The sequence below is a fragment of the Anthonomus grandis genome, chromosome 10 (genome assembly GCF_022605725.1).
Source record: "Anthonomus grandis grandis chromosome 10, icAntGran1.3, whole genome shotgun sequence".
In the NCBI taxonomy this organism is placed as follows: Eukaryota; Metazoa; Arthropoda; class Insecta; order Coleoptera; family Curculionidae; genus Anthonomus; species Anthonomus grandis.
The window spans coordinates 16,918,857-16,932,864 of NC_065555.1; the positions used below are offsets into that span (position 1 = coordinate 16,918,857).

Here is a 14,008-nt window from a genome sequence, read left to right on the forward strand (position 1 = left end):
GAATCCAGCACGTAGACTATATATTTTAGTTTTTACCGTTTCCTTTGTAGCTGTTTTTTCTATTTCTTTCCACTTATCTACCAGTATCTTATAGGCATCGTTTTTTCTATTCCTATTCATGTAGTCCTTGGATTTAGTTTTCCATAAACAGGGGTAAGATTTATAAAGCTCAATAAACTCAATTAAAAATTCTTTTGAATAATTTCTGCTATCGGCCATGATTAGACACACACAGTTACACCACGAACTGCACTGATTTTATTCCTGATGCGTAAGCCCGTTTAATCTCGTTTCAGATGGACGTCGAGTATTATAATTCAAATGTAAGTTTTCACATGGACCCGTAGAGCGTATGGCTGTGAGCGCGCGTTTATTCTTGCGCGCGGGAGTCGACACTGCCCGTGCGCCCCGCGTAGGAACGCGAGGCTCAAATTGCTCGGATTCAATCAGTTGCTTTCAGACGGTACGACGCGTACTGTCTTTTATCTGTGTTCATAGTTGCCGATACCGACAAATATTTTGTTTCTGGAAAACAGAAAATGGCTCATAATAATATGGATACTGAACTTCTTATTGGAGAAGTCGAACAGAGACCTAAATCGTGGGATGTTTCAAACGAAGGGTACAAAAACAGAGACCTAAGGCAAAAATCTTGTGAAGATATAGGAACAAGTTTAATTGATGGTTTCAATAACTTATCACAGGCAGAAAAAAAACAGATATGTAAGTATAAAATATTTTTATTAACATAGCTTCTGGTATTCAAATACAAAAACTTATATGCTCAGATTTAATGTATTTTACTATCTTGCCAAGAAACCTTTCCATCACCTATGAAATAATTAGCAAACACGTCTCTAACTGTATTGCTAATAACAGGATTTTGAGATAATACTGGTTGTGCAGTATCCAGAAATCCGTTTACTGTTAATGTATCTTCAAATTTAAAACCGTCTCTTAATCGAACCACATTGTGTAAAATACAACAAGCCTTTACTATTTTCACCGCAAGAGAAACTTTAACGTTTAGTGGCCTGTGAAATATTCTCCACTTATTTGAAAGTATTCCAAATGAGCATTCGATATACCTTCTAGCACGGGTTAATCTATAGTTGAATATCTTTTTTTTATAATTAAGATTCTTTCTTGCATATGGACGTAATAATTGTTTTGTTAACGGAAAGGCTTCATCACCTACTATAATGTATGGCAATTTAGTGTCGTCAGAACCAGGTAATGATTTTCCACTAGGAATATTTAAAGAATTATCGTTAAGTTTTTTCATGAAAGATCCACTTTTGAATACTGTCGAATCCGAAAACTTGCCATATGCCCCAACATCAATAAAAGTAAAACAATAGTTTGCATCACAAATTGCCAACAAAAGAATAGAAAAAAAGTGTTTGTAATTGAAACACAGCGACCCACTTTTTATTGGCTTGATTATTCTTACATGCTTCCCATCAACGGCTCCGATGCAATTGGGAAAATTGGCACGTATTTCAAACTCCATAGACATCTCCTCCCATTTTTCTTCAGATGGCATTCCCATAAACTCGTTTTTCAGTTGTTTCCAGATAACAGTACAAACTTCATTAACAATTGTACTTATGGTTGATATACCCAGTCTATATGAATAGTGTAAATCCGTGAAAGTATTCCCACTTGCTAAGTACCTGAAATAAATATTTTATTATAAAATATCTCCTTTTTCCTTTAAGTGGAAAAGCTGCAAAAACGATGGAAAACATCCAGAGATGCATTTATACGATGCCGCAATAAAGGCAAGACTTTAAAGAGTGGTTCAGCGGCCAAGAAGCTGAGTAAATATATCTATTACGAGAATTTGAAATTTTTGGAGAAAAGTTTAGATCTAAATAAGTAAGATATTTTCTCATTGTTATTTTGTTGTGAACTTTAATACGTGTATTGTTTTAGCACTCAGACAAATTTGGAAAATTCTGAAGATGAGGAGCCAAATGAAGTTGAGAACGATGAGGTTGATGCAGATCTAGAAGAAACTGACAGAGTTGAGCAAGTGGAACGCGCTGAAACAACGAAGCGAAAAAAAAAATCAGATAAGCTTGAAGAATGCGATTTTTGGAGAGGAGTCAAAATCAACACTTTGATGAAGATAAGTCGTTTCTAGAGTCTTTTTTAACAATACTAAAAAAAATTTGACGACAACCAAAAACTAGAGTTTCGAATAGGAGTTCTAAATCTAATTAAAAAAATTACAAAACCTCTGCCAACGATACCACAATGGGAATATACATATAATTATCAACAACCTTATAACAACTACGGCAATTGGCAACAGGCTTCCGGATCCAGATCCACAACAACAATATCAACGCCCGCGGTTTCACCCTCATCTGGAAGTTATACATCGATTCCACGTTCTCCTGCGCCTCCCTATCAAAATACTGTTCTTGGTGATAATGAGAATCAATTTAATGACTTGATTGAATATAGACAGTTGAGGTCTGCATCTCGGATTTTCTATTTCCTATTAAAATTTTGTTAAAAACTACTTGTAATAAGTACAAATATATTTGTGTAAATACGCAAAACCCATATGCTTTTCTTATTTTAATCGACACCACTTTATCACACTATTTATCATACTTTTGCGAATGACATGATACTAATAAATATAGAAAAATAAATGTATAGTAAATTTTTACTTGCCTTAGAGTCACACATAGCCTTTCCCTTGTTGAAATTGACAGTCGAACCACATTTGGATGCTTCAAATTATTTTCTATTTTACTATGTAATTCATCAAACGTTGTTATTGACATACGAAAATAATTAAAGAACTTTTTTGGATGTTCACGTAATTCCGAATACATTGTAACGAATGCACCTTTAAGTAATCGCTTTTCAACAATGGGGTGTACCCATATCTTTTTCTTTTTTTTACGCTTTTTTAAAAGGTAATATGCAGCAATGGCAAAAACGCTAGATGTTTCCTCTTGCATGTTCATTTTTGTACTGCCGTCAGCGCTAGTCGTTACGCGCCATGTGAAATTAAAAACGACGCGTAGTCATACGTGTGACCTTAAGACGCGCGCGTACCAATACGCTCCATGTGAAACGGCACTTAGTGTACACACAGAGAGATATGTACGCGCAACTCGTACGCGCGTGCAAAAATTCAAATAGGAATACATCTTCTGAATATACTGAATACATCTTCGACGGATTTTTTAGAGAGATTTTGTCTACACACCGGCGGATATGTACGCGCGTACATATCTCAAGGTATGTTCGTCCGTCTGTAAGCGCCTTATGAAAGCAGATCGTCGTCTGAGTCAGCTGTCACATGTCAAATTGTCGGCCATTTTGTTTGTTTACATTTTATGTGATTATCTTATTTTTTTTTGAAAAAATAAATAAAAACCTTAAAATGACCCTTTAAGGTTTTTTTTTTTATCTTAAAGTAGCTCTCTTACTACAAAAAAAACTTCGTATGTACCTTCTCAGTCAAAACACACTCTTTAAAAACATTTTTAGGACCTAATTCATATTTTTTTTAAAACTCATATCTTTAGTTTTAATTATATGTTTAGCTCTCAAGCATGGATCCTTATAAGAAATTATCCTCTCTACAAGAAATCTCAAAAGCCCAATTATCAAAAATATTCTCTATAAGTACAAACAAAAAGTTTTTAGTGATCGAGACTGCTTTGATAAAACCTCTCGAAAGAGTATGTGGATTGCAATGGCTTAAGTGAGTACAATTACATTTCCTTTATTTATTTATCAGAAATCACACAGTAGTAAGACCTGTCTTCTCTAGTATTAAAAACTATCTGGTCAAGGATACACCAATAGAATTTAAAGGTTATTATGGTCACATCTGGCAACATGAATTACATCAACTGTGGGATACATAAATTAAAATAACAATTTTTAATTTTAGAGCAAACATTAAAGGGCAGATTACAGGAACTTTATAGAAGATTATTCTTGTGAATTTGTGACCAGACATTTCATATTAGAAGTGGTATATTGTGGGTGTATTGGTCAATTGCTGAAGAAAACTATTTATTTCTAGCCAACATTTTGAAATATTAATTAATTCATCTTCAGGGATTTAAAATAGATGGAAAGATATGGTGTTCAACATTTTTTCTTTTTTTTTTAATTTGTCAAGCTCTATGCATATAATAGAGCTTCAAGAAGAGAGGGAAAAGTAAAACTTTCAAAAACACTTACTGAAGTCGTAGTTCTCTCTCTTCAAATTAAAAAAATACATTTCTTAGGGATAAAAATGTACAAGTAAAAGTATTTGCCCACATATGACTGTTTTAAAGTTATAACTAAAAATAATAAACCCATCAGTTATTCTTATGAAACGGTTTATTTATAACAAAATTAACATAAACAATACATTTTTCAATTAATTAAATTTAAAAAAATCAAATTTTGGATTCATCTACCTCCTCATCCACCTCGATTTTTAATAGCAGCTTCACAGAGTTTCGGTAGTCTTCTAATTAATTTGTCCAAAGTTTCCTGAGGTATCTTGTGCCACTCGTCTTGGATGATCCTCCACAAGCCTTTTGATGTGGGGCATGATTTTCGCACTTGTCTATCCAGTTCATCCCACAGTAATTCGATAGGATTGAGGTCCGGTGATTGTGGGGGCCATACCATAACTTTCAGAAGATGTTGCCTTCGTAATTGACCTAAATATTGCTTGCACAATGTCGACGTGTGCTTGGGGTCATTGTCATGTTCAAAGATGAAGTTTTCCCCAATTATTCGAGTATCAGAAGGAAGTACATTGTCACTTAAAATTGTTTTGTAAGCCTCTTTTCGAAGAATTCCCTCTATTCTAATTAGATTGGTCCATTCTTTGTGTGATTGGGCCCACTCAAGTCTTTTCTAAATCTTTTCTAATCTCTTTTGTTAATAAGAAACAAGCTGTTTTGATACAGCTAAACGTCCTTTAAGACCAGCATCATAAAGTCGTCGTTTTATTGTCGAAACACTGACCGCTTTTTTACGGTCCTTGTTGATTTTTGCTGTGATTTCAGGGGCGGTAAGGCGTCTATTGCGTTTGCTTGTAATTATAATATTTAAATCCTCCTTTGAACTTGTTGCCTTTGGCCTTCCCGATCGAGGTTTGTTGCTAATAGTCCCTTCTCTGGTGAATTTCCTAACATTATAATCGACAGTCCGCCTTGGAATTCCCAAATCCGTCGAAATTTGACAGTTGAAGTCCAATGATAACTCTTTTGTTTTAGCCATTTTAAAGAATGTTGAAAAACCAGCAAAGAAACGGTGACAATCGTCAATAAGCAAGTGAAATTATTTACCAATGTTACACAAAATCAACTCTTGAAGACTAAACACCTTTAAATGTTTCAAATTTCATCGGAAATGAGAAGTGCATATTTTCACTACATTGTTTGTTATTTGCAAGACTATTTTTAAATACTCAGTGTTTTTCAACGAACCATAGTTGATAGGTATGCTGTTTAAGCATATATGCAATTTACAAAAGAGATACAATCTAAATATAGGTATAAAGATAAGATTTTTGTATCTAATTTAAAATATTAAAAAGAATACATGGTGGGCAAATACTTTTGAGCGGTAGTGTAGATAACATTAAAGGGAGGTTACATAGAAAATCTGATAAAATATATAAAATGGAACAAACCGGTAGACTATAGAATTCTACTATAAGTGTAAAAACTACAGAAGAGAAATGTGTCTTTATATATATATATATATACATACATGTGTTAATGAAAGGGTCGCTGAGAACTGTACGGTGGCCTCAGTTAAACACGGTGGTGGTTCGGTGATGGTGTGGGGTTGTTTCGGAGGATCTGCAGTGGGCGATCTAATTAGAATAGAGGGAATTCTTCGAAAAGAGGCTTACAAATAAGGTTTTCAATGTCGCATCTAAAGTTGAGAGTATTATGTTTTTTTTGCCTTTTCTTTTTTTTCAGTTTTATCTTTGATGATATGAAATATGCTCCTATGTACAAAAGGGATTCTGTATCCTGTTTTAAGCTTAACCAAATAACTACTAGTATTGTAAATTCTAGGAAGCTTTCAGCACAAGTATGTAAACTTAGGAAATAAAGTATATTTTGACTTTGACTTAATATGTAGCATTTTTTTTTAAATTTGACAAGAGGGAACTGCGAGTGTTTTTGAAAGTTTTCCTTTTTCCCTCTTCTTAAAACTCTATGATATGCATACTGTCATTGTATGTTAACTTATATTTTTTATAATTTTTTGACAAAATATAAGAAAAAATGTTAAACACCATTTTTTTCTATCGATTTTAGAGCCCTGAAATGAATTAAATATAATTCTGTTGTTTTTTAACAAAAATCAAATCTAAATATTTTTCTACCGAAGTTAAACTAACAATGATCTTAAAAAGACATACCTAAATAACATAAACATAAATAGTTAAACTAATAATGTAAATAAACATAAAATTTCTAAACAAAAAATAATTTCTAGATGATCTTAGATGAATTAAAATAAAATCAATAAAAATAAAACACTGAATAACTAAATAAAAACTTCAGTTTCTAGTAAATTATAAAAAAAAAATATTTAGTCAGTGTCGCTAGAATCTTCGTCTTCGCTATTTAGGGTAAAAGAACTGAAGTTATCAGAAAAACCTAAATCATTGAGACACTCGTCAATAACGTATTCTTCAATTTCTGAATAATCACACCTTTTTTTCAATTGATTTAATTTGTCTCAGTGATGCTAGTTCCGGGTCCGAAGACATTAAAAGATTTCTTAATATGTCTCTATTAGCGTCTATTCTAGAAGATTTTCGGTTGTTATGTAGTCGGATTTTTTGCATATCTTTATGCCTTCTTCCTTTACTTACCATGATTTAATTGGTAAATCATGGTAAGTAAAGGAAGTAAAGTAAGTATCCAGCAATGTAAAGTAGAAATGCCAAAACGATAGTTTGCAACTTTAGGAGATTTGGCTAAAACCTTGGTTTATTTCTTTAATGATGTGGCTCCACAAATAATGCATTTTGCAGATGAATTTGTTTCAGACAATATATTAGCGTAATGTTGCTAATATCTTGTCTCAAACAAAAAAATCAAAATCTTGTATCAAACATGGTAAAGAGCATCTCAAAAGATATTTTAAAATATGCATCCTCTACCAAAATTTCATGCTATTTGAGAGCTTTAATTGATTCAACGATGTGTTTTTCCTCTTGACGAATCATGTCAGCACATGATAAACAGCTCTTTTATAAATGAAAATGTTATGGGTCTACCAGTAAAATGTTGATGAAGCTTTAAAGTTAGACCACACAATATTATTTCTGCTATCGATCAGTTGAATCGGAACCATAGCTGTTAAAAATATGTATTCATCAGTAGCGGAAGATAATGCAAATTTTTGCTTGTATTGATTGTGTCCAGAGCTACCGTCAAACCCCCACTTACAAATAAGTTTTAATTCACCAGTTAAACATTTAGTTATATCTGAAATATTTAATATACTATTTGTTGTTTTTTCTAAAAGTTCTTGAAGTTGAACTTCAGCTGATATCTCCGTTACAAAAATATTAACAGGCAAATATTATTTTTCTGTTTTAAGTAGGGAACGATAACTTGAGAAACACTCAGGATGTATTACGTTTACAACGGAACGTAACAAATTGGACAGTCAAATTCTTCAAATGCTTTTTGGGGTCTTCCCATTGAACTACAGGGTTCCTCTAGATCAGTTGGGAGTTTATTTAAACTAATAGTTATATTCCCACTAAGCCAAACAGCATGGTCTTTTTTAATTTTTTTGCGTGACTGGGAACATTCTTGCCACCATCTATTAACTAGACGACAAAAACAAATTCAAATTTATTAGTATACAATACATCTTGTTTACAAATTGAAGGTTAAATCACTACCTAACAGTATTTACCAACACAATGAATTTTTAAAAATTTGTGCGTATTGGTTATCTACCTATTCTAGTTAATTTCTTCTTTTATTTAAAGTTACAGCTTATCTTATAAATAATATTTGTACTTTTTTGTATTGAACATGTAAACATTATAAATTAGCAATCAAAACATACCCACAAGAAAACAGTCTAAAAATTCAAGCAAAAGCTACTTTCCAATATCCACTTACCTATTTTGTGTTTGACAACCTTAAATGGTTTATTCGTAATGAAGCCAGGCAACACATTGTAGACCGCAGGACCATTATAACTAATATGCCTCTGAGTTGCAGAATTTCTGGAGAATGTCAATTTTAGATTTTGGTTCTTAGCATTACGAGTATTTTGATTATGCGTCATTGTTTGTCTGTAATACTGAGTATTAAGCATAAAGCGTATTACAGCCTTTATGTATAACTGTTCTAATGTCAAGATTCTCCTGAAAGAGTAGGTTCGTGGTTCTTAAACATGTTCGTTATTCTTAAACATCATGATCTTTATAATGTATTTTTGAGCTATAAAGAGGTTAGAATTTGTTATTTTACTTGCACTGCCCCATATTATTATTCCATAATTTATAATTGATTTAACCAATGAATAATAAACCATTTTAAACATTTTAAGGGTCAACACATTTCTAAGCTCATTAAATTTTTAAATGAGTTTTCTAATCTTTTATGTGACATAATCGACATGTTTTCCAGTTAAGATTTTCATCTAGAAAAATACCTAAATATTTTAAAGACATTACCCTCTCAATTTTGTCAGAACAGGCATACTGCATTACATCTAAACAGCTATTGCTGTGAATCCTAAGAGTCTGCACACTAGGAAGAGTTCTTGCTGTTAACCCAAATGTGATGAACTTTGTCTTTTCGATGTTTAGTGACAATAGGCTGTGATCTAATCAACACTTAATTTTTTTAATAGCAGCTTTTGCATTCCTTACCACAGCTTCCCAGGACTCACCCTGCACTATTATTGCAGTATCGTCAGCAAAACAAAACACTATATCCTCATTGGTGCTAAGAATAGACTAAATATCATTTATGTAGGAGTGGACCCAGCACCGTCCCCTGTGGAACGCCACAAACCACCGTTAGAGACTCACTTACAATATCTCCAATCTTAAGACATTGTGTTCTATCATTTAAGTAGCTTTCTATTAATTTATATGCAATACCTCTAATACCTATTTTATAGAGTCTCTGCAGTAGTATGTGATGCACCACAGTGTCGAATGCTTTCTTTAGATCCAGGAAAATCCCCAAAACTCTTTTTCCATCATCCAAGCCCCTTAGGATCAACTCTGTGACTGAACTCAATGCATATTGATTCCTATAAAGTAAGTTTTTATCATCAAGGAAAGACTGTAGCTTGACTTATATGCATTTTTCAACTAATTTACTAATTGTACTTATTAAATTATATTAATTGGTCTATAATTGGAAAGTAATTTTCTATTACCACTTTTAAAGACTGGGACTATATTTGCTTTTTTTAGAATCTTTGGAAAGACTTCCGTACCAAGAATGCAATTAATAACATGCAGTAAAGGTGGAATCAAGTAATTGTGATTCTGTTTTAAGACTTCTGAAGTAATGTGATCCTCCCCGCTCTTTACATTATTTCTTAGTGAGTTGATTATGCTGATTAGGTCATTTGCGGTTACTAGTGTAAAATAGCAAGACTTGACTTAGTGGCTACATGAACATTTGTATCAGGAGATTTTATTTTTTCTGCCAACTCGGGACCTACGTTTTAAAAAAAATTGTTATACTCAGTGAATAATCTCGGATGGTCTGATTTTCTTTGTTTACTATTGTCTTAAGGTTATGTCCCATATTTTCTTGAAATTATTAATGGTATTGTGCAATTAAACTTTATAAAAATCATATTTTGTTTTTTTTTATTAGTTTGGACAAAAGGCTTCGATTTTCAATATTGTTAGGATTCTGAGTACATTGTTTTCATATTTGATTTTAAGAGACCATCCAAGGGTTCAATTTATATTTCCTGTTACTAGTTTTAACATGCTTAGTGGATTTTTGAATAGCACTGCTTAAACAGACAACAAAATTTTTCAGTACAAGTTTCAGCGTCATTCACATTTAGGACACTATCCCATTCTAATTTTGATATAAGATTAGAGAGCTTAGCATAATCAATTATCTGCGTTTGTTTTTTTTTTGTGGTGACTTAGTCTCATAAGCATTAGGTTAAGGAGAATGGGATAGTGGTCTGTAAGGTCAAATTTTAGAATTCTGGGATCTATTGTATTAAAGCATTTGTCTTTACACTTAATAAAGAGATGATCAATACAAGTTGCAGTATTATTTGTTTCCCTTGTTATGTCGTTAATTAAACTAGTAAAACCTAGGCTATTCATAACAGTTAAGTAGTAATTAACCTTGGCGCAACTTTCATCCAACAGGTTGATGTTTACATCACCTGAAAAAGTACAAATTTTACCAGGATCAGATGAAATATTTCCTAACAAGATTTGTAAGCTGACTATGAAGCTATCTATGCAGGGAGACCGATATAAGGCCAATAGATCAATCAAGTTATTGCACTTAACTACAGTGACTTTTAGGCACTTCACTTCATTATCTTCCAGAATGACACATTCCTGGAAAATATCTTCTTTGACATAAACTGCATAGCCATCAAAACTAGTATTTATGCTTTGGTTCCAAAAGGCGCAATACCCAGGTATGCTAAAATTTCCAATGTCATGGATTGTATGAGTCTCTGATAGTACTATAAGATCAAAACTTTTCTCAATAGATTCCAGGAACAAAATTTTTGTAAATACTACGAATATTAATATGAATGATCTTCAGATCACAAGAGTTACCACAAAATAAGGGGATTTGGCTAAGGATATCACATATCTTTATTTTTTCAAAATGATGCTATTTTCTTCTATTTTATATTCCACATTTTCGACTACATCTAATAGGCAGGTACGATTTTATTTTCAACAAAACTTTGATCAGTCGTTCATTTTTTTCGCAAGAACACCACTCTTCAAATAAAGCGCTCCTTGGTATCTCATAGGAGATAACTAAAAAAATACCATATTTTAATTCATTGCAGATATTTTATAAAACAATGGAAACTATAATAGGTCAAGTACTTATTTAAAAATCTTGGATAACATACGATCACTTTTTTTTAAACAGCATAGCTTTCAAATTTTAGTAACCAAATTTTTATAAATCGTTTACATATAAAAGTAAAGTGACTCGAGAAGGAAAATGAAAACCAATAAAATAGTTGTATTAAATTAAATTAAAGCATCTCTCTTTTTATTGCTGCTATTTACCTAAGTCAACTTTTAATACTGATAAGGTCATTTATTTAAATTCTCCTGGTCTAAAAATACGAACAGGCAAAGAATGACCAAATATTGTAAGATAAAACAAATACATATTTTGTTATAGATTTATATATTTGAAAGCATACAAATAATATCTGCATTTGGGACTTTTGTCCATTGCTTGCAACATTGTGCGTTGGCTAAAAACAAATAAGTTTTCTTTAACAATTGACCAATGCACCCACAATACAGCTATTTTTTTCCCAACATGCAGATTATTAAACATTATTAAATAATTGTAATAAAACTAATATTTCTAGACGTCCATATTCATAATATATTCTAATCCACCACAACCCAACTATTTACGTAATTGAAATTAAAAAAAAAAAATAAAAAATTCTTTTGTGCTTTGCATTATTTCAGATCCTCCGGTGTAGACCGAATCTTCAAGCTAGAACCTTTAGCACCAAACTTTGAGGAAAAAGCTGTGTTTTACATGATTTCATCAAATCTCCAATCCTTCACTTATGTACTAGAACAAATAAGAGCCCAAGTAGATATTCTAAATAACCCTCCAGCAAACAAGTTCCATATTATAGTAATTCCTCGATACATTCATCTATTTGAAGAAGAACTGGAGCAATATGGTCTGCTGGAAAGTGCAGTAAAGCTCCACTCATTTCAATGGATGCCTCTTCATTTGGACACCGGAATTCTGAGCCTTGAAATGCCTTTACTGTATAAGACTGTTTTTGTGGAAGAAAGTTACAATTTGTTCCCCGAGCTGCCAAAAGTCTTATGGCAATTAATGCATGTAATAGGTATAACCAAATAATAGGAGAAGCTTTAATGAGTTTCTGTTTAAAATACTTTTTACCTAGGAATTTCAATCATTTGTAGGTACACCAAATGTTACCATAAGCCTGGGACAACATTCAAACAACATACTGAAACTTCTCGATGATATGTGGGATTCTAAGGGCAACACTGATGTAATCAACTCTGATTTTGGGGCCTTAGTAATTATTGATAGAAACATTGATTATCCCAGTGCCTTACTGACACCTGGAATATATTCTGGACTGCTTAGTGAAATCTACTCAGTAAGATCTGGAATATGTGATGCCAAAAACCTTAAGGAAGCTGAAACTGGTACTGAGCAAATACTGGATGAAAAATACATCCCTATCAAGAAAAAACAACCTGTTAATATTACTTTAAATAGCCAGCAAGATCCTGTATATGGAGACATAAAGAATAGATACTTCACACAAGTAACTGCTGTACTTAGTAGTTTGACAAAACAACTTAAGAGTGAACAGTTAAGTTCACAAGAGATGGCATTAGATGAGATCAAAAGGTACGTACAGACCCAACTGCAGGCCACAAAATCGAGAAAACAGTTTATAACAAACCATTTGCTGGCCGCCGAGAGTATTATAAACATCTTGGGACACAAATATGAGCGGCAAAAGGACGTGGAGATTAATCTGATGAAGAACTCCAATAAAAATTCCAATTGGAGTTATTTAAATGAGATTCTTCTCAGTGAGAATGATATGCTCTCTTCATTAAGGCTCTTTTGCCTCATTTCTATCACTCAAACTTTATCAGAAAAGGAAGTGAATAGTTTTAGGCGTAAGTTTATACATCAGTTCGGGTTTTATGGTTTCGCTTTTAAAACGCTCGAGAAATTGGGGATTTTAAATGAGCCAAATCTCTCATTAGGATCTATCAATATTTCTGGCAAATTGAATTTGAAACTTCCAAAGTTTATCTCTAGTAACTTTTATGTAAATGCGAAAAATTTGAGGCAAATACCCACTGATCCGGATAATATCAATTTGCACCATCCAACGTGTGCCAGTTACGTTTTTGGAGGTGCTTATATCCCCCTTATCACTCAAATTGCTGGTTTGCTACTGAACTCTGTCCCACTAGAAGAAATTAGGCTAAAGCTGGAAAATGTTGGGCCATTAATTTTGAGAAACGATAAGGGTTATCCTTTGCTTTGTAGGAATATATTGATTTTTATGGTGGGCGGGGTGACGTATGCCGAAATTGCCGCCTGCAATTTGCTAGAGACTCTTATGGGAAGTAAAATTTGCATTTTGAGTGACAGAGTAATTACAGGCAATGATCTGATGGCTGACATTTTAAGTGTATGAATGATTTATCTTAAAGCACGGGAGTAACAAAAAATATTTATGTAAGAATGGCTGTGATAAAGAAGCTTATAAGTAGAAAAAGATATTTTATATTGTGAGGTACCTTTATATAGATTTCATTAAAAATTATGTTAAAAGATTCAGAAGTGTTTGTTTCCGGCGAGTTTGGTTGTTTCGCCTTATAAAGCATGTCCCAATAAGAGCGCACGTTTTGATTGGTAAATAAAAGTCATCATTTATTTTAAACTGAGTGTTATTTATATTTTAATGTAAAGCTAATACACTGCAATTAAACGTGAAAAATAATATCTACCAAAAGGCCGCCTCGACTTTCGTGACAGACTCTCATTCGTTTTGAGAAATTTTCAATTACATTTTCACATAATTGCGGCCCAATTTCGCTAATAATACGTCTAATTTCGTTTTTCAACTGTGGAATTGTTGTTGGGTTATTAGCGTATACGAGGGATTTTAAAAAACCCCAAAGAAAAAAGTCACAAGGCGTTAAATCGCATGATCTTGCGGGCCAGTTCTGGTCTCCATACCGTGAAAT

At 32.7% G+C, this 14,008-nt stretch overlaps 1 protein-coding gene and 1 long non-coding RNA gene across 2 annotated transcripts; both read left to right on the forward strand.

The window, feature by feature from the left end:
- Positions 1-583: 583 nt before the first annotated feature.
- LOC126741322 (uncharacterized) lies at positions 584-2,067 on the forward strand. The gene is made up of 3 exons (XR_007662164.1): positions 584-723; positions 1,722-1,881; positions 1,939-2,067. It is a non-coding gene; the product is annotated as an uncharacterized LOC126741322 (long non-coding RNA).
- Positions 2,068-3,372: 1,305 nt separating this feature from the next.
- LOC126741369 (vacuolar protein sorting-associated protein 33B) lies at positions 3,373-13,595 on the forward strand. The gene is made up of 3 exons (XM_050447759.1): positions 3,373-3,736; positions 11,711-12,108; positions 12,188-13,595. Exons 1-3 carry the CDS (start codon positions 3,585-3,587, stop codon positions 13,453-13,455), a joined length of 1,818 nt encoding a protein of 605 aa, XP_050303716.1. The 5' UTR covers positions 3,373-3,584; the 3' UTR covers positions 13,456-13,595.
- Positions 13,596-14,008: the final 413 nt, after the last annotated feature.